General features: G+C 41.1%; 2 protein-coding genes and 1 long non-coding RNA gene across 3 annotated transcripts in view; all 3 read left to right on the forward strand.

The window, feature by feature from the left end:
• The first annotated feature begins 109 nt into the window (after positions 1-109).
• On the forward strand, positions 110-25,639 carry LOC132133473 (von Willebrand factor A domain-containing protein 5A-like). Its single transcript, XM_059546317.1, has 19 exons — positions 110-576; positions 1,553-1,755; positions 1,838-2,060; positions 16,680-16,846; positions 16,922-17,036; positions 17,112-17,287; positions 17,458-17,546; positions 17,626-17,770; positions 18,710-18,789; positions 18,868-18,982; positions 19,069-19,221; positions 19,317-19,420; positions 19,501-19,718; positions 23,518-23,562; positions 24,296-24,325; positions 24,433-24,492; positions 24,641-24,780; positions 24,869-24,992; positions 25,114-25,639. Exons 1-19 carry the CDS (start codon positions 537-539, stop codon positions 25,191-25,193), a joined length of 2,307 nt encoding a protein of 768 aa, XP_059402300.1. The 5' UTR covers positions 110-536; the 3' UTR covers positions 25,194-25,639.
• LOC132133475 (uncharacterized) lies at positions 8,259-10,111 on the forward strand. The gene is made up of 3 exons (XR_009429159.1): positions 8,259-8,495; positions 9,833-9,887; positions 10,079-10,111. It is a non-coding gene; the product is annotated as an uncharacterized LOC132133475 (long non-coding RNA).
• The window catches only part of LOC132133471 (von Willebrand factor A domain-containing protein 5A-like), a 57,642-nt gene continuing 44,452 nt past the window's right edge, over positions 12,620-25,809 (forward strand). Inside the window, exon 1 of the mRNA XM_059546316.1 lies at positions 12,620-12,782. The gene's annotated coding sequence lies outside the window, so the exon portion shown is untranslated. The remainder of the gene's footprint in view (positions 12,783-25,809) is intronic.

Below are 25,809 nucleotides of genomic sequence, written 5' to 3' on the forward strand. Positions count from 1 at the left end.
CCACCCACAATTCCTGCCGGCCCGGGACTCGAACTCACAACCTTTCGATTGGGAGTCCGACTCTCTAACCATTAGGCCACGATTTCCCCGATTAAATATGGCTTTTAAAATAAGGAAATAACTAGAATGACTGTTTTGAAAAGGACAGAGGAAAAACCCCTTAAATAAAGAACCATCTGTGCCATGCGGAAATTGTATTCAAATGTAACAGCTCAAAACTGCTGAGATCAAAAGTTCCAAACGTAGCCTAATTAATATTCATGAATCCAACCTGTTTGTACGGCGCACGAAGCTATTAATATTCATTAGGCACGACTTTATACGGTCTGCTATTGGCCTTCTTACTGATAGGCTACTGCACCGCCATTGAGCAACTTCGGGAAATCGTCTCACCTTTTCCATAAACATTTGTTATTATTAGAAACTTTCAAAAACTCAGATTTACTCGACATTTCATTCAGCCTGTAAAGATCAAGGCAGCTGGATCGGTGTTTGAGCTTTACTTTCGATTTGAAGTAAACAGAAGGAGCGTCAGAATGGAGATCTGCGGTCTTGTAACTCAGAATAAAGAATCAGGTATGAATTCACCTGTTTGCTGTTACCTGTTTGTTTCCTAAATTCAGACTTTAATGTTGGAGAGCTGAGGTGTTTTTTTTTCCACACAGTGTGTGGCGAGGGATTTGTCTCAGTTTTATAATGAAAGTAATTTTAACCGAAAATATAGTTCTTTCGAATGTCATAAGAAGTTGTCAGGTCTTTTTCTTAAACTCAGAAATATTAATTATACACACACGTTCTTGTTTTTATAATAATGTGAGAATTTAACTTTTTTTTTTCAATATGTTCTTATTAAAGGGGTCCATATGCTCTTTTACAAGGTCTTGATTTTGTTTTGGGGATGTACTAGAACAGGCTATCATAGAAAACAAATTATTTTTCACATATTTAACATTATTACAACATCTCTCTCCCAAGTCTGGCATGACTGGTTCAAATAGTTCCTGTATCAAATGAAGGCCCGCCTTCTGAAAACGAAGTGCGCTGTGATTGGTTAGCAGGGCCAGTCTGTGCTGTGATTATTGTAACCACTCTATTGGGAAGGCTAGCTTATCTCCGACATAGTGATAACAATCCTTGTCTTCTTTTTGTGATGTCACTAATCCCGGAAAATATTTGTTGTAGTCCAAAACGAGTCGTTCATTGTAGATTTTGAAAAGTGACTTCTGTTAAATAAATGATCTCTTTTTAAATTGGACTTTGAGTTTTGTAACTTTGTAGATTTTTTTTATGCTCAAACTGAAACATTACAAACTAACTAAAGTTGAAAAAGCATTATAGCACCCCTTTAATCCAACTCCTGGTGCCTGACAACAGTATCAGAAATATTCCTAAATACATACAACTTCATAAAATTCAGTTCATCTTTAAATTCATCAGCTACACCTACAAACTGCTAACAAAAATCATTCAGTGCTCTGCTGTATTTGGGATGTTGTTCTGCTGTTTTTGAGCTGTATTTGTGATGTTGTTGTGTTGTTGTTGTGTTACTCAGTGCCTCTGAAGAGCATCTCGGTGCAGGTTCGGGTTCAGGATCATGTAGCCACAGTCTCCTCCACTCTGCAGTATGTGAATGAGGAAGAGCGCCCCCTGGAGGCCTTGTTCGTCTTCCCTCTGCCTGCTGATGCTGCTGTCTGCCACTTCAGTGCCAAGATCGGAGAGCAGGAGATTGTGGCAGAGGTGCAGGACAGAGAAAGCGTGAGTCAAATTAGAAATCTGCAGGACATTGATTTGTATATTCATACTACACGTCACCTTTTAATTAAACCATATCTTGCAGGCGAGGGATCAGTATGATGACGCTGTGAGTTCGGGTCGGCAGGCGTTTCTGTTGGAAGAGAGCCCAGAGAGTCCTGATGTGTTCAGACTGAGTGTGGGATGTCTGTCGGCGGGTCAGAACGCTGCTGTCACCATCATCTACATCACTGAGCTCGCTGTGCAGGCCGACCACTCGCTGCGCTTCTGTCTGCCAGCTGTACTCAACCCCCGATACACACCAGCAGGTACTGCAGCAGCTCTGACACACACTTTATTAGAGGAGAGAAGCTGATTCTAACACACACTCTGGGTGTGTGTGTGTTTCAGGTTCAGGTGCTGGTGCTGGTATCGTCTCAGAGATTTCATCAGGATGTGGAGCTGTTCCCTACACGCTGACTCTCAGTGTCCATGTGAGCTCTCCAAAGCCCATCTCCAAACTAGAGTCCAACTGCTCTCTGGATCCTCTAGTGTTCCTGCAGTCTGATCACACTCAGGCCACGGTACTGTGTGTCTTCATGTGTTTATCTGGATGTGTGAGCAGAGCAGTTTGAAGCATGTGTTGTTTATGTGTGCAGGTGAATCTGAGTCCTGGTCACATGTTTGATAAGGACTTTGAGCTGTTTGTGTTCTATCAGGATACCCATCAGCCCTCTGCTATAGTGGAGGCAGGAGTGACCACTGCCCCACCAGGTACGACCTGCAGCTCACTGGCATTATGGGATTGAGTGCTCAAGCTGTCACTGACTCTCTATTTCTTTATTTCAGGCTCTCTGATGAGAGACCCAGTGGTCATGATAAGTTTGTACCCAGAGTTCCCAGAGGACATAATGAAATCACTGGCATCTCGAGGCGAGTTTGTTTTTGTGATTGACAGATCAGGCAGTATGGGCAGCATGATGCATTATGGGAAAGGAGCACAGATGCGCATTGAAAGTGCAAAGGTAGGATTTAAAGAGGACCTATTATGGTCCTTTTTACAAGATGTAAAAAAGGTTTCTGATGTTCCCAGAGTGTGTGTGTGTGAAGTTTTAGCTTAAAATACCTTACAGATCATTTTTTTAGCTTGTTAATATTGCCACTTTTAGGGTATGAGCCAAAATGGGTGTTTTTCTTTCCCTTTAAATGCAAATGACCTGTTGCTCATGGAAAAGAGGGCGGAGCTTCAAGAGCTCAAGCTCTGCTGCAGTCTCTTTTGCAAGCTCTAGTTACTAGCTCTTGCAAATAAACACTCCACTATTAGTAAAAGCCTGTTATATTTACAGAAAATGCACTTGGTTTAAAAGCCAGTCATCCGATTGTTCTGTGCATAAAATAATGCACGTTATGAATCACACAGACGGAGGCACGGCGTGATAAAAATAGCTCATGGTGCCATACAAACTTTACAAGCCACACTTGATAATGAGCTTGACTGATTCCAGCACTCGACTTTACATCGCTTTCATATGCAGTTTTAACTCCCACATTCTTATTAACGGCAGCATCAGTGAGAACAGACAGACAATGGTAGCTTTAGCAACATTAGCATTACAGAGTGCCTGCCAAGAAGATCTTTCAGAAAGGCAATTTGGAAAACTAATGCATGATGCTTACTCCTTTTGGAGGTGTAGCTGGATCACGAACAGATCTAAAGGGATTAAAAAGGAGTGGGAGGATTTTTATCATTATGATACCCTGAGCAAAGACAATATCTAATTGGTCAAGACAACATTTGAGGTGTGGCCAAAAGGCCAGTTTAAATACTAAGGACACCATCAAATTTAGCTTTTAGCGTTTGCTTCTAAGCTTTTGCTATCAGTCATGCCTGCTCTTAGCTTGCTTTTAGCTCTTGCTATCAGTCATGCCGGCTTTTAGCCTACTTTTAGCTTTTGCTTCTAGTCATGCTTTTAGTTATCACTTTTAGCGTTCTTTGAGCATGGTTCCAGCATGCTTCGGACTGCACGCCTGCTGCTACTTAGCCACGATGAGAAGAAACACCAACTAGTCCCATCAAACTTTACTTCTATTCTTTTACTTTAGTTTCTTTTCTTTTCCGTTGAGAGTTTTGTGTTCTGAGTTAAAGGGTTAGTTCACCCAAATATTAAAATTATGTAATTAATAACTCACCCTCATGTCGTTCCAAACCTGTAAGACCTTCGTTCATCTTCGGAACACAGTTTAAGATATTTTAGATTAAGTCCGAGAGCTTTCTGTCCCTCCATTGAAAATGTATACTGTCCATGTCCAGAAAGGTAATAAAAACATCATCAAAGTAGTCCATGTGACATCAGAGGGTCAGTTAGAATTTTTTGAAGCATTGAAAATACATTTTGGTCCAAAAATAGCAAAAACTACGACTTTATTCAGCATTGTCTTCTCTTCCGGGTCTGTTTTGAACGCGTTCACTGCATTGTAGTGATATCCGGTTCGCGAACGAATCACTCGATTTAACCGGATCTTCTTGAACCAGTTCACCAAATAGAACTGAATCGTTTGAAACGGTTCGCGTCTCCAATACGCATTAATCCACAAATTACTTAAGCTGTTAACTTTTTTAACATGGCTGACACTACCTCTGAGTTCAAATAAACCAATATCCCGGAGTAATTAATTTACTAAAACAGTACACTGACTGAACTGCTGTGAAGAGAGAACTGAAGATGAACACCGAGCCGAGCCAGATAACGAACGAAAGATTGACTCGTTCTCGAGTGAAGAACCGGTTGCATCGGTTTTCGGATCACCAGTAGTGATGGGAAGTTCGGTTCTTTTCCACGAAACGGTTCTTTCAGACAGTTCGATTCAATAAACCGGTTGAAGAACCGGTTCACCGGTTCTTTTGTGCTCGACGCAATGACGTCATTGGCGATGATTGCCCTTGATTCAAGCCTCGGTTTACCCGCGCTCATAACATTAGCACAGAATCAGTTCAGAATCAATCACCAAAAGAATCAGTTTGGTTCAGACGCTCTGTGTGTCAGTCTGCTTCACGCTGAATCACACATGCGCAGTATCATCAGTTCCTCGGTTCTTGAATTGAATGCGTCCGACATAAATGGTTCTTGACTCGAGAACGAGTCAATCGTTCGTTCGTTATCTGGCTCAGCTCGGTGTTCATCTTCAGTTCTCTCTTCACAGCAGTTCAGTCAGTGTACTGTTTGAGTAAATGAATTACTCCGGGATATTTATTTGTTTTAACTCAGAGGGAGTGTCAGCCACATTAAAAAAGCTTAAGTCATTTGTGGATTAATGCGTATTGGAGACGCGGACCATTTCAAACGATTCACTTCTATTTGGTGAACTGGTTTAAGAAGATCCGGTTAAATCGAGTGATTCGTTCGCGAACCGGATATCACAACACTGCAGTGAACGCGTTCACAACAGACCCGGAAGAGAAGACAATGCTGAATAAAGTCGTAGTTTTTGCTATTTTTGGACCAAAATGTATTTTCGATGCTTCAAAAAATTCTAACTGACCCTCTGATGTCACATGGACTACTTTGATGATGTTTTTCTTACCTTTCTGGACATGGACAGTATACCATACACACAGTTTCAATGGAGGGACTGAGAGCTCTCAGACTAAATCTAAAATATCTTAAACTGTGTTCCGAAGATGAGGTCTTACGGGTTTGGAACGACATGAGGGTGAGTTATTAATGACATAATTTTGATATTTGGGTGAACTAACCCTTTAAGTTTTGTAACGCCGTGTCTCCAAGTCTGACCTCGAGTGCCCGTTCAACTTCATCCAGACCACAACGCCGCGTCGTCAGACGACGCCCAACCACGGGCTTACCAAGACGTAATTTCAGCGACTACTGAACTTCCAGCCAGGGAACGCAAGTAACTTTACCTCCAGACAGATCTGTACTTGTGTATCTAATATAACTTTAACCTCATTGAGGAACTCAATGCGAGGGTTAATTTAGTGATTGATGGCTGTTCATTTCTATGCAATTTCACGTATTGCTGTAAACTTTGGATTTCACATTTTCATTCTCTTAAACTCATCTTTCCCTAACTTTCGATCTTCCTGCAACTTGTGTGAATGTGTGAGTGCGTGTGCTTATGTGTTAGATTAGTTTATATGTCTTAGATTTATCTAATAAAGCCTTATTCATATTGAAAAGAGAAGTATCTTGTGTTTTCTGCTTACAAGTTAATGTCTTAAATTGCCGATCTTGTTAATGTGCTAATTAAGTGTTTTCACTATAGTTTGGATATTAATATCCAGTGCAGATTTGATGTTATACGGCTCGTTCATGGAAGTGCTGGCCGTTTCAGTGATCAGCCTTGAAACAGTGATTCTGTTCAAATTCCTTTTAAAATCTTAAATGATTCCCTTTGAGCTAAATTGACCTGTTTCCCTTACAATAGGGTGGTTGTGTACACACACTTCCAACACACATTTATGTCCAAAAGTGAATTTTGCATAATAGGTCCCCTTTAAGATTCAATAAGATAATTTTTTTATGTCAGAATATAGATTTATAATGGGTGTTGAATTTGTTTTTGTTGTTGTTAAAAAATTACCAATGACTTGTGTACAGTAAGATTTTGGTACATAAACTGCTTACACTAGTCTTAAAAACGTATTGATGTATTTTTTTTCTTCTTCAATATTCGTCATAACATTTTAAGATCAGTTACAAAAAGGTATATTTGTCAGAAATATAAGACTGATTACCCCTTCACAGACTTAACATAGTGACTATGTTTATGTTGCTGGGCCCAGGAATGTGTGTTAAGAAAGTCCAAAGAGTTAAGTTGAGTTTAAATATCTGTGCATGTCTCTCTATAGGACACTCTGCTTTTACTGTTGAAGAGTCTGCCCATTGGATGCTACTTCAATATCTATGGATTTGGCTCTCATTTTGAGTCCTTCTTCCCGTTAGTATCTATCATTGACAGATGTACAGTTTTGAAATGTGTCAGTGGAGGTGAGATGTGTTTCTGTGTGTCTTTGCAGTCAGAGTGTCGTGTATAAGCAGAAAACTATGGATCAGGCTCTGAAGAGAGTGAAAGAAATGAAATCAGACATGGCACAGAGATTTTAAAGCCTCTAAAACACATCTACAGTCAGCGCTGTCACCCCGAACACCCCAGACAGGTACAACTCTCAATGTGCACCTGAACGACATTCTGGAATTTGTGTAAAAGTATAAGCATGGCTTAAGACTCAGTTGTTTTTCTCTCTTCAGCTGTTCGTCTTCACTGATGGAGAGGTGGGAAACACTAAAGAGGTGCTGGACCTGGTGAAAAGTCACGCTCACTCTCACAGGTAAAGCTCTGCTGGGTTTGATCTGTGCATCATTCATATCTTCATCACTAACAGTAACAGAGCTGATCGTGTCTTCAGGTGTTTCTCGTTCGGGATTGGTGAGGGTGCGAGTGCCGCCCTCATCACAGGAATGGCCAGAGAGGGATCTGGTCACGCTCAGTTCATCACAGACACAGACCGCATGCAGCCCAAAGTAAAGCTCTTCACTGGATTTCACAGGCACAAATGTTTCCTGGTCAAATGTCTCAATGGTTTCTCCTTCTCTTCAAACTATATCAGGTGATGCAGTCGCTCAGGTTTGCGCTGCAGCCCGCTGTGGTTAATATCTCTGTGGATTGGACCCTTCCAGATGGTCTTACTGTTGACACACTGTCTCCTCCCATCAATGTGCTCTTCCAGGGTCAAAGGACACTCATTTATGCCCAACTGAAAGGAGAGGTGAGATAGTTTTACATGTATTTCTATAATTACAATTTGACAAGTTTCTCTCATTTAGCTTGTGAAAATCTGTCTTTTCTCTCTCTTAAAGAGTACAGGAGGCTCTGAGGGAACAGTGACCGTCAAATACAGCCTTAAAGATCAACCAGTAACAAACCAGCTCCACTTCTGCCTCAAACCCACTGAGGAAACTGGGTAACACACATAGAAACATCCTGAATTGGAGTGGAGTGTTTTCTTTTCTAATCCAACACATTTGCTCCATGTTTCTGCAGGCTGTCCATCCACCGGCTGGCGGCTCGGACCCTGATCCGTTCTCTGGAGCAGGAGGAGAGGTCAGGTGCTGCAGATGTTGAGGGCATCAGGAGCAGGATGGTGGAGCTCAGTGTTCAGGCAGGAGTGAGCAGTGTTCATACAGCCTTCATTGCTGTTAATAAAGACAGCAGACAGACTGTGAAAGGACCTCTACAGCAGAGAAGAGTGTCAGCATACGGTTAGTGCAATGATTGTCACTTTTACTGTCACTTGAGGATTTGATGTTTACACTGCTGTGCTTATCTCTTTAAGATTATTCCGATTTCCTTCACGCACTTACTGCGCCAATATGTGGTAAGATAAACACAATCTGTCATTTGTACATAATGAGACACATTACCAGCCAAAAGTCAATTGAACTTGAACTTAAGTCACACTTGAACAAATAATAAGTTATAATACAATTAGATAGATTTGAATTACATAGATTTGAGATATTTGCTGTTTTCAGTTAATCAAAATCAAGGGTTCAAATTTTCCAACAGCGCCAATATGTGGCAGTGTCTTTTTAAGCACCACATTTTCTTCAGAAAATATTCAAATACAGTTAAAATTAGGATTTACAAATTTCATGTCATGTAACAGTTTACATTTTGTGTGTGTACAGCTCATTAAAATTAAATGAATTTGTTTTTTAGGGATGAGTTCATTCAGCTATTGCTTAGTAAGTGATAATGTCGACTGTTCTTTGCTGTCTGTCATGCCAGTGCTCCGTTTGTGTCTGTACAGATGTGTGTTTTGTCTGTCTGATGCCTTGCTTGTCACTTCATAAATTATGATATTTGATGTGTCTACTACATTATGAATTGGTGAAGGGTTCTTTTCTATCTGTTGTGTGTGATGGTTTCTTGTGTCTCCATAACAATCAATCCCTATTCCAAACCTAATCTTGTTTGTTAGTCCTTTTGGATATTTCTGTTCTCGACTATTTCTCCAGATCTGAATCTGTTCTGACCTTTGGTTTCATTGCCTGTAGGAGGAGATCGATTCATTGCCACTAGTAGGTATAAATGCACCTCAATGTAATAGTTCTGTGAAGTATGAAATGTTGTTCTCAAGGCGTATTACAAAACTGGTACATTTAATTATTGATTTATCATCCTCACCAAACCACGCAACCAATGAGAGTTCAGAATGAGTAAGAAAACATTCACACAAAAGCTGCTTTTGTGTTTAAAGCCAGCTAGTCAAACCGCAATGGAGTAAAACAAAGACACTAGTCTGCATGAAAGAGACCGTGTGAACAGTGTAGTCTGATTCCAGAACAAATGACTCTAATGAAGCGGTTCTTTATAGTGAATCACACATACAGCTTACAGCTATCTGAGCTACTTAAATCAATGTACTTCCTGACTATTAGTTCATATGACAACATGTAGTAAAAAACAATCTGTTTAGCACATTTTTTGTTTAGATTTGTTGTTTAGTCTTATGTTTCTGTCTGTTACTATTAATCTTTGTTCTGAAACCAGAAAGAAAACATTAGTCGTTTATTATATTTGTTTGTGTTTTGGAAATATGTTTCTTAACTGGAATTGAATCCAGTTCACTATGTACTGAATATACACTGTGAAAGGCATTATTCCATGCTTCAAACTATTATGCTACATTGTCATGTGAGCAGCTTCTAGTTTTCATGCCGAAAATAAAAACATGTTGCCTTTTTAATTTAAATTTGAGGAAAAATGTCTCAACTTTTGTCCGTACAAATAAATCAGTCAACAAACAGATGACAAGTGGCACTCAAGTTTACTTCGGAAAATGTGAAATTCAGTTAAAATTACAATTTCAACCTACGTTGTTCATTGTGATTTAACAGTTTACATTTGGTATGAGCAGATTATTGAAATGTACTTTTTTTTAGAAATGGATTGAGGAGCCTCGTGTAGTAAGATAAATAATATAGACTCTTCTTTTCAGTCTCATGTCAGTGCTGATTTAATGCTCTGAATGTGAATGCATGTGTGTTTTTTGTATTTTCCCTGACAGAGAGCGTTCCAGCCATCGGCATCTAAATTCAGAGCATCTAAACAAGCTAAGCCTAAATCACTGCTGGGTAAGTGCACCTCAATGTAATATTAGTTTTATGAAAGAGTGAAGAATGTGACTTTTGGCAAACTTATTGATTTCATTGCATTTCACAAAATATGTTTACAAGCCTTCCCAAACCACAGCACTAAATAGAGAGCACTAAATAGCTCCTCGTCACTTAGCAGTTAACAAAACGTGAACTTAATTTGTTTTTAGGGAAACTGGGTCAAGCCCTGTCTCGTAATCATGGTAAGATTAATCATATTGACTTCTCTTTTCTTATGTGTTTATGTATTTAGGGTGTTTTATTTTTTAATGCATGTTGTTTTTTCTTCAGTGATGGTGAGATCTCTTATAGCACCAGGATCTGCAAGAAATAAAAATGCAGACACATTTCAGAGCTTTTCTTGTTTGCTTATTATTGGCATTTTCTCACTTTTTGTGCAACATATTTTTGACAGATACTAAAACGTCTAGACGCTCAAGGATGATGGCTGACAGCTGTTCTGAATCATTGGCAATAAAGGGTGAATGAACCAGACACTTAAATCCCCTTCACATACCAACTGACACTGTGATGTACTTTATTTGTCTGGATTCATGCAGAATCGCATTAAAAATTTATTTTTAATAACGTTAAACAAATATTTCTTATTTGCTTTGATCATAAATGTATTGTTTCCATTTGAGCATTTTCACTCTTTTACTGATAAACATTGTTCTGAAACAAGTAAGTGGAACATACAATCATTTTAGAGGACTCATTGATGGTTTTAAGAATGTATTTGTTCAGTTTTGCTGTAGAGGCATGAATTGTCTGGTTTTCTGTCTTTATATATAAAGATTTCCAAAAACGTAATGTTTTTTATACTGTACAAATTGTATGTTGTATTCACTTACCCTAAGCATAACCATCACTTACAAAAACAAACAAACAAAACAAAAAAATTTCATGTAGTATGATTTAGAAAAAAAATAAAAACTGTTGGATATTTCCATTCTTGTGTAGACATTTGGTCCCCATAACGTAATGTATTCCAGGACAATACACAAAGTAACTGCCAAATATGAGCTTGACACAACGGATGTGTTTAAAATGAAATAATATTCTGTTAGCTCATTATGTACTAAATGTACACTGTACACTACCTACTCTGTGTATATACAGTAGAGCCCCAAAAGGATCTGTTAATGCAGCTGGTTTCTCTCCAAAATCCAAAGAAATCCCTGACTGATTTGGCCCATAGCTTTTACAGTGTAGCTCCAAACATAAAAAACATGTCTTGAAACAGGCTACAGAAGTGGGGTTTGTATGGGAATTAGATGCTTTTTCTATGTAGAAACGTAGAAGTTTAGAAAGTGTGTTTTGTAGTAAGGATGGTGTACCAAATCACACAGACATGTCACATAATTAATTTGCTTAAAGGTTGACAACCCTGTTTGTGTGTGTGTGTGTGTGTGTGTGTGTGTGTGTGTGTGTGTGTGTGTGCGAGAGAGATGTTCTTCTCTGTTCATTTTACCCTTGTCCTTAATGTGTGTGTATGTGTGTTCAGCTGCTCCTGAGCCCCAGAAGGATCTGTTACTGCAGCTGGTTTCTCTCCAAAAGGCGTCCGGCTGCTGGGATCTGGACGCCACACTGGCCGATGTGTTTGGGAAGACGGAGGATGAGCTGACCAATCAGAAACCAGCACAGGTGAGAGATGTGATGAAGTCATAATAAGACAGTGCTGATTGTGTGCAGTGTCCAGTAACTGATGCAGTGGATGATGGTCTGTACACAGGTGGATGGGTCAGTATGGGCCACTCTCCTGGCTCTGATCTGGTTATACGGCTGTAAAATAGAGCAGCAGGTGGAGTGGCAGTTTGTGGCCATGAAGGCAGCGTCATGGATCGGCTCTCAGAAAGGTGAGATCTCCATTCCAGACCACATTCATTCAGTCAGCGTTCATCAAGAGATGTTTGAGCAGATATCTTCAGTTCTTTGACTCACGCTGATGATCTGTGTGTGTGTGTGTGTGTTTCAGTGGGTGATCTGTCTCAGTGTGTGTGTGTGGGGAATGTCCTGCTCGGATGTCAGGTGACCAAAGAGACTCTGGGAATCTGAAGATGTCTGTGTTTCTACATCCCGATCCCTCAGAAGACAAAAGAACAGATTCTGTTACATTTACTGTTTCTCTGTACCTTTTCTCAGTGAAGTTTAATTAATTTTATTTGCTCAAATCTACACCAAATTCTAAATATGTGAACTGCACTATCATTTGAGATTTATGTACCAAAGTAAAATAAATAAATAAAATGTTTCCAAGAATAAAATAAATGACTTTTCTTGTATTTGTTTGTCTCTCATTGATTTACTAAAGCTGTTGATCCTCAATCAGTATACCTTTACACAACTGTAGAATCATGAGTGCTAAATATGGCTTTTAATATTTCAATACGCTTAAAATTGGAAAGAATTATCCAGGAAGTCTGTCACTTGTCTATATAATGCTCTTTATTATAGATCAGTGATCAAAACAACGCACACTTGTAGCAAGGCGGTTCTGAACGTAACCTAATTAATATTCATAAATCAAACGTGGGTACCGTGCAATTAATATTCATGAGGCATGACTTTAGGCGCTTTCGATTTTAAGCAGCGCTGCACAGAATGATCACTGTATGACATCAAAGTACCGCGAGAGCGATAAGAGAGCACACGGATCCAATGTATTCGAATCGCTCTCGCGGTACTTTGATGTCATACAGTGATCATTCTGTGCAGCGCTGCTTAAAATCGAACTCGCTTTTACTATCTATTATCATTCAACGACTTTGACCAAATTGCAAACGTTAAGAGACACAGATTCAACCATTTCATTTTAATGAGTCGATTTGTGAAAGTTTAAGGCAGATATAAAGGCAGTAGTGTCGGTGTTTGAGTTTCACTTTCGATTTGGAGAAAACATCTCAGTTACGTATGTAACCACGGTTCCCTGAATAGGGAACGAGATGCTGCTGTGACGTCACCGTATGGGAACACCTCTCGGTGTGACGAATGTCTGAAGCCCTATACCATCCCGCCAATCCTATTGGCCAAATAGTGCTTGGCACCGCCCTACGCATGCGTACGCATCGTATACCTGAGTGCCGCACGCTATTTCGCTCAGATTTCATGAACTGAAGAAATACTATCAAGGTACGAAACGGCTAGGACCGCAGCATCTCCTTCCCTATTCAGGGAACCGTGGTTACATACATAACCGAGATATTCCCTTTCATAGGTCACGATGCTGCGGTGACGTCACCGTATGGGAACCCTATATCATAACGCCTGACGTACCTGATAGTTGGAATCCAAGAAGGGGCGCTCAAGTGATAGCTTTGTCAGCCTCTTGTGCCGTCTCTCAAACTGAAGGCTGGATTGTGCACAGTGTCTGAGGGGGCGCTCAAGTGATAGCTCAATCCAATGATGCTCGAGGTGCCTTTTCTGCGAGACAGTCAATGTTAGAGCGTGGGGGCTGCAGTGAGAGGGTTGGATGTGCATTAGCAGTCCAACAGCACTCTCTAGTGGAGGGCACAGTCCCTGACGAACAGTAAGGGATGCGCATGCGTCAAAGTTGCTGCGTTTCATTGTGTATAATCCTAAAGCGTATTCACGGCAGGATTTAATCCAACGAGATAAACATCAGGCCACGCCGCTAGCGAGAACGCGGCACCTGTGTGAGCCGTCATAAACTGGCCATCTTTGTCAGCCTCTTCTGCTGTCCCTCAAACTCTGAAGGCTGGATTGTGCAGAGTGTCTGAGGGGGCGCTCAGGTGATAGCTCAATCCAATGATGCTCGAGGTGCCTTTGCTGCGAGACAGTCAATGTTAGAGCGTGGGGATTGAGGACGAGAGGCTTTTGCCGTCCAACTCAGGTTTTTGTAATGTCAGCGAGATTAGCCAAGGTGGTGCTCGACTGTTAGCATCCCCATCATAGAACGGTTCACTGCTCGGGCAGTAGGTTTGGTAGCACTTAGCGCCAAATCTGTTGCCCCCGCAGCTTTTTCACAGCCTCCGGTAATATCTTTATTGTTAAGAACCGCCATAAAGTGAAGTAAATTTGCTGAGATTAGACGTGACTCAACATGCCTTCGACGAGACTTTAGGCCGCGGCCGAGTTCGGCGTGATCCGTTCGGCTAGAGAGTTCGTCCACAGCGGCATCACCATATAACAGCAGTCCGCCATGTCAGCAATGGTGACGAAACCCGCGGCGTTCGTGACGTGCGCTGCTTAAGGCTACTTCCAGGACCTCGAAACCTCTTGGTTGATGACCTGATCTCTGAACATGAAAACTGGCCTTAGGGATGTGGAATGTCACCTCACTGGCGGGAAAGGAGCCTGAGCTTGTGTGTGAGGTGTAGAGGTACTGACTGAATAGTCGGGCTCACCTCCACACACAGCTTGGGTTCTGGAACCTCTCTACTACTCAGGAGTTACTCGTGGCGAGAGGCGACCGGGGACCTCGTTTTCTACTGGGGGACTTTAATGCTCATGAAGGCAGCGACAGTGACACATGGAGGGCCATGATTATGAGGAGTGCCCTCCCCGATCTGAAGCTGAGTGGTGTTCTGTTATTTGACTTCTGTGCAAGTCACAGTTTGTCCATATTGAACACCATGTTCAAGCATAAGGGTGTCCATCAGTGCACGTGGCACCAGGACACCCTAGGCCGGAGGTCGATGATCGACTTTGTTGTCATTTCGTCTGACCTCCTGCAGTATGTCTTGGACACTCAGGTAAAGAGAGGGTCGGAGCTGTCAATTGATCACCACCTGGTGGTGAGTTGGATCTGATGGCAGGGGAGAAAGCTGGACAGACTCGGTGGACCTCAACGTACTGTGAGAGTCTGTTGGGAACGTTTGGGTGAGCCCCCTGTCAGAGAGATTTTCAATTCCCTCCTCCGCAGAGCTTCGACCAGATTACGACGGAGGCTGGAGACATTGAGTCCGAGTGGACCATGTTTTCCACCTCCATTGTCAATGCGGCCACCCGGAGCTGTGGCTGTAAGGTCTCTGGTGCCTGTCAAGCTGGCAATCACCGAACCTGGTGGTGGACACCGGAAGGGATGCTGTCAAGCTGAATAAGGAGTCCTACCAAGCCTGGCTGGCTTGCAGGATTCCTGAGGCAGCTGACAGGTACCGGCAGGCAAAGCAGGCTGCAGCTCAGGTGGTTGTGGAGGCAAAAACTCAGGTCTGGGAGGAGTTTGGTGAGGCCATGCAGAAAGACTATCAGTAGGCCTCGAAGAGAAGCTGGCAAATCGTACAGCGCCTCAGGAAGGCTGTGGGCTCAGAGGTGGACTTGTCCATCACCCAAGCTCAAGTCACTGAGGTAGTTAAGAAGCTTCTTTGATGGCATTAAGAAGTTTCTTCTTAACTATCACGTGGCGATCGGGGACAGTGCCTCTGGAATGGCAGACCGGAAGGGGGACCGGAGGGTGTGTTCCAACTACAGGGGGATCACACTCCTCAGCCTTCCTGGGAAAGTCTACGCCAGGATACCGGAGAGGAGAATTCGGCCGGAGTACCTGTCTGTCGTGGTAAAGAAGGAGCTGAGCTGCAAGGCGAAGCTCTCAATTTACCGGTCGATCTATGTTCCTACTCTCACCTATGAGCTGTGGGTCATGACGGAAAAGAGAAGGCAGCCAAATTGAGCTTTCTCCGTAGGGTGGCTGGGCGCTCCCTTGGAGATAGGGTGGGGAGCTCAGCCACTCGGGAAGAGCTCCGAGTAGAACCGCTGCTCCTCCACATCAAGAGGACGGGCATCTGTTATGGATGCATCCTGGACACCTTCCTGGGGAGGTGTTCTGGGCATGTCCCACCTGGAGGAGGCCGCGAGGAAGACTGAGGACATGCTGGAGGGACTATGTCTCTCTGCTGGCCTGGGAATTTAGCAGCTGAAGATATGACTCGCTGAATGATCCTATGCCGGTGTGATTGTATCAAACATAGAAAATATGAATTGGCTATATTTTGTCTTTTGGAACTTGCATTCAACTTGGCTTCTCTCTGTTATAAGTTACTCGTACAGGAAACTAATGTCATAGTGTTATCGTGTACTGTAATCAAATGTAGCCTAATAAGTTGTACGCATTGATTCACAAACCAAATTCACTGGTTTGATCAAGCCTTTGAACAGAATCGACTCAAAGAATGAATCATTCACGAATGGGCATCGCTTATTGCCCAGAGAAAAGTAGACGGCGCGTTTGGAATAAACTGAAGCATTTCTAACTTTTATTGCAATAAGATAAAGTAACGAGAGGAGCGTCATCCACATTAACAAAGTAAAATATACTCCAAAAGTATTAGTTAACCAAAAAATGTAATCAAGTAAATGTAACAAAGTAAATGCAACTCGTTACTACCCACCTGGTGAGGAGTATATGTAATGTTGTTGTGTTGTTTATGAGCTGTATTTGTGATGATGTTGTGTTGTTTTGCGTGACTCAGTGCCTCTGAAGAGCATCTCGGTGCAGGTTCGGGTTCAGGATCATGTAGCCACAGTCTCCTCCACTCTGCAGTATGTGAATGAGGAAGAGCGCCCCCTGGAGGCCTTGTTCGTCTTCCCTCTCCCTGCTGATGCTGCTGTCTGCCACTTCAGTGCCAAGATCGGAGAGCAGGAGATTGTGGCAGAGGTGCAGGACAGAGAAAGCGCGAGTCAAATTAGAAATCTGCAGGACATTGATTTGTATATTCATACTACATGTCACCTTTTAACTTAACCGTATCTTGCAGGCGAGGGATCAGTATGATGACGCTGTGAGTTCGGGTCGGCAGGCGTTTCTGTTGTCAGGTTCAGGTGCTGGTATCATCTCAGAGATTTCATCAGGATGTGGAGCTGTTCCCTACACGCTGACTCTCAGTGTCCATGTGAGCTCTCCAAAGCCCATCTCCAAACTAGAGTCCAACTGCTCTCTGGATCCTCTAGTGTTCCTGCAGTCTGATCACACTCAGGCCACGGTACTGTGTGTCTTCATGTGTTTATCTGGATGTGTGAGCAGAGCAGTTTGAAGCATGTGTTGTTTATGTGTGCAGGTGAATCTGAGTCCTGGTCACATGTTTGATAAGGACTTTGAGCTGTTTGTGTTCTATCAGGATACCCATCAGCCCTCTGCTATAGTGGAGGCAGGAGTGACCACTGCCCCACCAGGTACGACCTTCAGCTCACTGGCATTATGGGATTGAGTGACCAAGCTGTCACTGACTCTTTATTTCTTTATTTCAGGCTCTCTGATGAGAGACCCAGTGGTCATGATAAGTTTGTACCCAGAGTTCCCAGAGGAAGTGATGTCATCACTGGCAACTCGAGACGAGTTTGTTTTTGTGATTGACAGATCAGGCAGTATGGGCAGCATGATGCATTATGGGAAAGAAGCACAGATGCGCATTGAAAGTGCAAAGGTAATATTTAACTTTCAATACAGCATTTATTGTCATAGAAAAAGTAATGTAATCTTGGTGAAAAATTACAGAGACTTAACCATTTTTGTGCACAATTAAACCAGGAATGTGCATTAAGAAAGTAAATAGTTTTGTTCTCAAGTTGATTTTCTTTCCATGTCTCTCTACAGGACACTCTGCTGTTACTGTTGAAGAGTCTGCCCATGGGATGCTACTTCAATATCTATGGATTTGGCTCTCATTTTGAGTCCTTCTTCCCGTTAGTATCTATCATTGACAGATGTACAGTTTTGAAATGTGTCAGTGGAGGTGAGATGTGTTTCTGTGTATCTTTGCAGTCAGAGTGTCGTGTATAAGCAGAAAACAATGGATCAGGCTCTGAAGAGAGTGAAGGAAATGAAAGCTGACATGGATGGCACTGAGATTTTACAGCCTTTAAAACACATCTACAGTCAGCGCTGTCACCCCGAACACCCCAGACAGGTACAACACCTCAATGTGCACTTGAATAATTTACTGTAAATAAATACATGATGTACAGTTTGTCTAAACAAGAAGCGAGTCGCTGTTAAACTTGAAAACTTCATGCAATCACACAAAACATGCATGTTAAACAGACATAGAGCGACAGATAAAGGAAAATCAAAAATAAAACAAATAAACATTTAAAAAATCTGTAAAATAAACAGATTTTTGCAAAAAAAGTACTTGATTTTTTAGTTTTATTATAACATTTTAGTTATGATAGTTCCCCCAAAAAGGAAAATTTGTTGTTTATCTGCTTACCCCCAGGGCATCCAAGATGTAGGCAACTTTGTTTCTTCAGTAGAACACAGATTATGATTTTTACCTCCAGCGGTAGCATTCTGTCAGCTATCTAATTCATGGCAATGGTAACAAAACGGCCATTTTCCCTTTCCTTAAACTAGCAAAAGTGGATTCTGACATGCCCTAAACGCAATAGCGCTTTACACCATGCGATAAGATTGTTAAAATGCCGATAATTAAAAATGTAAAAAAATATGGTGAGTAAAATAAATAATGCACTATCCAATGGCGACTTTATCTCTAATGTGTTCGTAGGGGGTTGCATCTTTGTATGTTTCCTTATTCAGAGACTTTTTTTATGCTATATTTATACAGGTGTCACATATTTGAATTTACAGTAATTGTTAATTCTTGAACACAGATCACGGAAAGGCTTTGACAGACTTTATGGTGGCTCTTTTGTTAAAACTGATTTGTGACCTACAATTATATTTTAGCTGCACCTTTTTACAGTGGAGAGTCTGTTTATAATTTAATAAAATATGTAAAAACTGAATATTGAAATCTCTCAATGAGTGGTTTGGCAACCAAAATCTGGCAACCTGTGGGCTATAGTTTGATCATGTCTGATATAAACTATTGCTTTCTCTTCAGCTGTTCGTCTTCACAGATGGAGAGGTGGGAAACACTAAAGAGGTGCTGGACCTTGTGAAAAGTCACGCTCACTCTCACAGGTAAAGCTCTGCTGGGTTTGATCTGTGCATCATTCATATCTTCATCACTAACAGTAACAGAGCTGATCGTGTCTTCAGGTGTTTCTCGTTCGGGATTGGTGAGGGTGCGAGTGCCGCCCTCATCACAGGAATGGCCAGAGAGGGATCTGGTCACGCTCAGTTCATCACAGACACAGACCGCATGCAGCCCAAAGTAAAGCTCTTCACTGGATTTCACAGGCACAAATGTTTCCTGGTCAAATGTCTCAATGGTTTCTCCTTCTCTTCAAACTATATCAGGTGATGCAGTCGCTCAGGTTTGCGCTGCAGCCCGCTGTGGTTAATATCTCTGTTGATTGGACCCTTCCAGATGGTCTTACTGTTGACACACTGTCTCCTCCCATCAATGTGCTCTTCCAGGGTCAAAGGACACTCATTTATGCCCAAGGAGAGGTGAGATGATGTAGCATGTTTTTCTATAATTACAATTAGACCAGTGTCTCACATTTATTAAGATTGTGAAAAGCTGTCTTTTCTCTCTCTTACAGAGTTCAGGAGGGTCTGGGGGAACTGTGACAGTCAAATACAGTCTTAAAGATCAACCAGTAACAAACCAACTCCACTTCTGCCTCAAACCCACTGAGGAAACTGGGTAACACACATAGAAACATCCTGAATTGGAGTGGAGTGTTTTATTTTCTAATCCAACACATTTGCTCCATGTTTCTGCAGGCTGTCCATCCACCGGCTGGCGGCTCGGACCCTGATCCGTTCTCTGGAGCAGGAGGAGAGGTCAGGTGCTGCAGATGTTGAGGGCATCAGGAGCAGGATGGTGGAGCTCAGTGTTCAGGCAGGAGTGAGCAGTGTTCATACAGCCTTCATTGCTGTTAATAAAGACAGCAGACAGACTGTGAAAGGACCTCTACAGCAGAGAAGAGTGTCAGCATACGGTTAGTGCAATGATTGTGTATTTGTTTGTGTTTGCTTGACTGCAAGGATTTCAAATACTTTTCTCATCACTTCACATCAGAACAGCCAGCATTGCAGTCTTCTCCCAGGTTCAGGAAAGAGTCCTCCATAAAATGCGCTGCACACATCTGAATATTTGGGTTGAACATTTCTGGAACAGTGTTGTAAATACAACTTAACCACTGATTTCTAGATGGGGCCTCTTTTGGAAGGCCAAACAAAGTATTTTTCGCTTTCGCAACGAAACCCACAGCATCTTCAGAACATTGCGCCAGTGGTGGCAGCTACAAGGAAGCTACGCCTTCTTTCTTTGCATGAACATTTGGGCGGCATTATGCAAATGTTTATGTTTAAAAGAGCCATTTTAGGGGGTTGTGGATGAGTCTTAACTTTTATAAAAAATATCTATTTGGGTTTGAGACTCTAGTATTTGAAGCTTCAGGGATCTTATCTATTCACGAACAGCTTGTAACACTCCAAAGAGGTAGGAAAACTTGAAATTGCATCATATGACCCCTTTAAGATGTGAAGTGTACATTTAGGCAGGATGTGGTAAGTTGTTCTTATTCATGTGTATGGGTTTGTAGTGCCTGTGAGAATGTGTTTGTGGTGTTTGCTAAGACCAGGGCTGCAAACTGGTCACCTTTTGGTGAAAAATGCCCCAAATAACATTCTCTGGACATGACTGAATGATAAAAGCAGGTATATTGTATTTTTAAGGGAATATAATTCATTTGTGATTATTCACAAACAATTTTTTTAAATCAATCTTCAATATCTTTTATTTAGTTTTATTCAAATTTTATACAAATATTTTAATAACTCAGATCTGGTTTCTGTCAGGAAAATATCCAAAAAGCTTGCATGATGTTAACAAACAAACAAACAATCAGTTAAACCACACTTTCTGAGAGCACAGAACACAGGAAGTGCTCTTGTGGTTAAAGACAGCTAAAGAGACCTCAACAGAATGGAACAGAAAGCAGTGGTCTTGAGTTCAATTTTTCAGGTGAAATACATTTAAAGGGGTGGTTGATTGTGGTTTCACTTTTTTAAACTTCAATTAGTGTGTAATGTTGCTGTTAGAGTATAAACAACAACTGCAAAGTTATGATGCTCAGAGTTCAATGCAAAGGGAGATATTTTCTTTTTTTTTTAATCGCTGTTTAAGGGCTACAATAAAAAGCTGGCAGGGACTACAACGAGCTTGTTCCCATGTTTGTGACATCACTGACCCCTGATGTTTATGGTGCATTCAGGTCATGTCGGATATATTGTATTTACGCATTAAACGCACATGAACGCCACCACAAAGTCGTAATTACTAGTAGGAAACTCTGAATTTTCTTTAAGCTCAGATTTTCTGAGTTGGGGGTGTGTCAATGAGAAACATGACAGAATAGATGGATTCTTTGCTCTTCATTTTCTATAAGCAGAGTTAACAAACCCTGTTGTATTTTCTTGTAATTTATTAAAAGAAGGTACACCGCCATCTTGTGCAGACTAAACTGACTTGAACGCAACCGACTTCCTAATTACGACTTACAAACTTCCCAGGAGGACTTGAACGCAGCATTAGATAAACCCTTCCCCGGGAACATGCAACTACATGCAACAGACAACCTGAACTAGGCGAATTATAACACACCAACTGAACCAATCTTAGCCCAATTGTGTATTTCTGAGGGAGGGCTTCAGAGAACCAGGAACTCAAATGACCGTTTTGTTGAGAACCGAAACAACGGTGTTGAAAAAAGGTAAAATATTTATAAACAAAGCATGAACACTTTACACTGATTAGATTTAGGTTAGATTAGATTCAACTTTATTGTCACTGCACATGTAAGGTACAAGGCACCAAATGCAGTTAGCATCTAACTAGAAGTGCAATAAACAGTAAGTACAGAGTATACAATATGTACAATAACTTTACAGATAAGTATTATGGACATAATTTACAGAATTTAAATATTATCAACATGATATACAGATAGGTGTACTATGAACACACTATACAGATGGATTATGTAATAAGTGTATGTACACTATAAGCAGAAACTAAGAAACTTTGGCGGGGGTCAGAGGGCAGAGTTCATCAAGGAGACATGAATCTTGTGGTGAGGGTGATAGGGGTCCTTGAGAATGCTGCAAGCTTGACGTAGACAGATTTTCCTGTGGATGTCCTAAATAGCAGGAAGTGGTGTCCCTGTGATGCGTTGGGCAGTTTTCACTACCCTCTGCAGTACCTTGCAGTCAGCCACTGAGCAGTTCCCATACCAGACTGTGATGCAACTGGTCAGGATGCTTTCGATTGCACACTGGTTGAAGTTCACCAGGATGGCTGAAGACAGCTGGTTCTTCTTCAGTGTCCTGAGGAAGAAGAGGCGATGGTGAGCCTTCTAGACCAGGCTGGAGGTGTTTGTAGTCCAGGACAGGTCCTCCGAGATGGTGGTTCCCAGGAACTTGAAGCTGGAGACACGTTCAACAACCATCCCGTTAATGTGGATGGGGTCATTCGTGCTTCCTTTCTTCTTCCTGAAGTCCACAATGAGCTCCTTTGTCTTGCTGGTGTTAAGGAGCAGGTTATAGTATAACACCATGTGGCCAGGTGCTGTACCTCCTTCTCATCATTGTCACTGATGAGGGCAATCACCGTGGTGTCGTCTGCAAACTTAAAGGGAGTAAAGGAATGGGCTCAGCACACAGCCCTGTGGTACGCCGGTGTTAAGTGTGATGGTGGTGGAGCAGGGGTGGCCTGTCCGAACATGCTGGGGTCTGTTGGTCAGAAACTCCATTATCCAGTTGCAGAGGGAGGTGTTAATGTCCAGGTCTCCAAGTTTTGTGGTCAGCTTTTTTTCAAGAAGGTGAGAATTCACATATTATGCATTACCTAATAGATTGATATTTGAACTTATTAACAAATAATTATAATTGTAAAAAAGTATGCTTCTTTTAAAAATGTGTAATTTGCTTTCAAAATTCAGATCAAGGCAGAAAATCTGTCAATTATTTTAAACTGTTGCTGCTACAAAAATTGAGGTTTAAATGCAAATTACTGTATATGCACACTGACATTACGTTTTCTGTGCTTAAAAATTATCTGACTGCATTTTGTTAAATCTTGTTAAAATATTAGATACATTGCAGTCAACATGGAATCTGTGTATGAATTGTTTGTGGGGTTTTTTTCTTTAGGAATTTAGAGATCCTTTGCTCGTCTCTAGTCACAAATATTATGCCGCCCATTGATTGAATGCGAGACTCCGGTTCCATTTACAGATATTTAATAACACCGTAGAACTAAAAGTTCAGGTAGAAAAAATAAAAGACAACATTAAACATTGCAATCATTACATAAACAGCATGGCTTAGCACTGTAGCGAATGCTAATAAATAATACAGAGAAATACTGACCACTTTAGCCTGCTTCTCAACCAACGGCAGAGTCATTTCCCAGAAGCAATCTTCACAGTCAAACAAAATATGATTCTTCAACTCACACACAGTTGTAGCAAACACCACGTAGCAATGGAGTGATAAAGAAACAAACTAGCAGGTAACATCACCGCTACATGTGCGCTTTGGTCACCGTGAGTGGCTTACGGCGCTTACAGGCGCTACTTCCGGTTTTTAACCATGTCAAAATAAAAGTACGTTTGCTTATTTATTAGCAATTGATTACTTTTGGTATTTCACATTTCAAAGCGTTTCTTGTTTGCTTATTTATTATCAGCATTTGTTCACTTTTGTTAATTCTTGAATACTCTGAATGTTTTGCAGATTCTGATGAAGATGATGACATGTGTTATGGTCTCCCGCAGATGGGTAAATGAGCACACACAATGAAACACACGCACACTGAAGGCCATTGACATTGTAATGTACAACTTCATTTTAACCAGATTCATGTGGGATCTGTTCTTTGTTCACACGTGTCCTAGTCGAACATTGTGTGTCAAGTCAAATCACCTTTATTTTATATAAGCGCTTCATAAAATACAGGTTGTTTCAAAGAAGCTTTACAGGGATAAACAGGAAAACACTGATTCAGTGATGCAAACAGATCAATTTTGCTGTAAAGGAGCTTTAAAACCGTGTCAGTTCAATGTTGATTCAGTTCCGTTCATCAACTATATCATTTGTATTATTTAAATTGGAAGTGAAAAATGCTAAAAAGACTGTTCCAGAGTTTGGGCAAAAAATAATAAAAGGATCTAACGTCCACAGTTAATTTTGAAATTTTAGGTATTATCAACTGGCCAGAATTTTGAGACCGCAATATACGTGAAGGGCTGTAATGCATAAAGTCAAACGTTGCTTTCAAAAATCATTGAAATTCAGAAAATTCATCAGAAAGTTAATTATTTAAACCTGTTGCTGCTACAATGTTGAGGTTTAAATGCACATTACTGTATATGCACATTGACTTATTTAGGTCTGTCCCTAAAAAATGGTCTGACTTCATTAATTTGATAAATCGTGAAAAAATATGCGATTAATTGCAATCCACGTTGTATATGTGTATGTATGATTTGTGTGTCATGTTGTTTTCCTTTAGGAATTCGGAGATACTTTGCTTGTTTTAAATGTAAGAAAAACAGTCACGTTTGCTTATTGATTATTTGCAATTCTTTTCTTTTTTGGTATTAACATCTGATTGTGCATTTTTAAATGTTCTTTCTTTTTTTGTATTAGATTCTAATGATGATGTTTATGATGACATTTATGATGTCGGTTATGATGCACTGGCGGAGGGTAAATAAGCCTACGCAACAAGACACGCACATCAAAAGCCCTTTCACATTCTTGCATCAGCGTATTCTTCTAGTTGCGAGGTGAAATGGTTTTCAGTACTTTTCTATACTAAGCATATTGTATGTTACTATTATGTATGTGTGTTCAGCTGCTCCTGAGCCCCAGAAGGATCTGTTACTGCAGCTGGTTTCTCTCCAAAAGGCGTCCGGCTGCTGGGATCTGGACGCCACACTGGCCGATGTGTTTGGGAAGACGGAGGATGAGCTGACCAATCAGAAACCAGCACAGGTGAGAGATGTGATGAAGTCATAATAAGACAGTGCTGATTGTGTGCAGTGTCCAGTAACTGATGCAGTGGATGATGGTCTGTACACAGGTGGATGGGTCAGTATGGGCCACTCTCCTGGCTCTGATCTGGTTATACGGCTGTAAAATAGAGCAGCAGGTGGAGTGGCAGTTTGTGGCCATGAAGGCAGCATCATGGATCGGCTCTCAGAAAGGTGAGATCTCCATTCCAGACCACATTCATTCAGTCAGCGTTCATCAAGTGACTTTTGAGCAGATATCTTCAGTTCTTTGACTCACGCTGATGATCTGTGTGTGTGTGTGTGTGTGTTTCAGTGGGTGATCTGTCTCAGTGTGTGTGTGTGGGGAATGTCCTGCTCGGATGTCAGGTGACCAAAGAGACTCTGGGAATCTGAAGACGTCTTTGTTTCTACATCCTGATCCCACAGAAGACAGAAGAACAGAAACCGTTACATTTACTGTTACTCTGTTACTTGTCTCTGTAAAATTTAGTTAAGTAAAATTTTATTTTTTTCTATTCTACACCAAATTCTTTATATGTGACCTTCACTGTTTGAATTTTATGTACCAAAATAAAAAACATATAATAATGTTTCCAAGATGTTTGCTGTTTTGAAATTTAAAGTTATTTTTTCTAATGACTTTTCTCCTGGTTTTTGTTTGTCTGTCAGTGATTTTCTAAAGCTGTTGATCCTCAATCACTTAATCAGGATACTTTCACACTGCTGTAGAATCAGAAATGTTAAATATGGTTTTCAATATTTAAACGTTTTCCTTGGGAGGAAAACCTTAATGCATAATTGAATACATTGCCGTCTTCAGATTTTGGTAGCCCAAAATGAATTTAACTAGGCCAAAATAATAATAATAATAAATGACATCGGCTGAACTTTACTGTGGAAAAATCAGCATGATAGGCAGAAACTAAAAGCACATCTGGATGTAACGATACAATAAATTTATGAAGCGATAAAATTCACAATACAGATTACACCATACAATATTCTTACA

Source organism: Carassius carassius, chromosome 50, assembly GCF_963082965.1.
Source record: "Carassius carassius chromosome 50, fCarCar2.1, whole genome shotgun sequence".
NCBI lineage: Eukaryota > Metazoa > Chordata > Actinopteri > Cypriniformes > Cyprinidae > Carassius > Carassius carassius.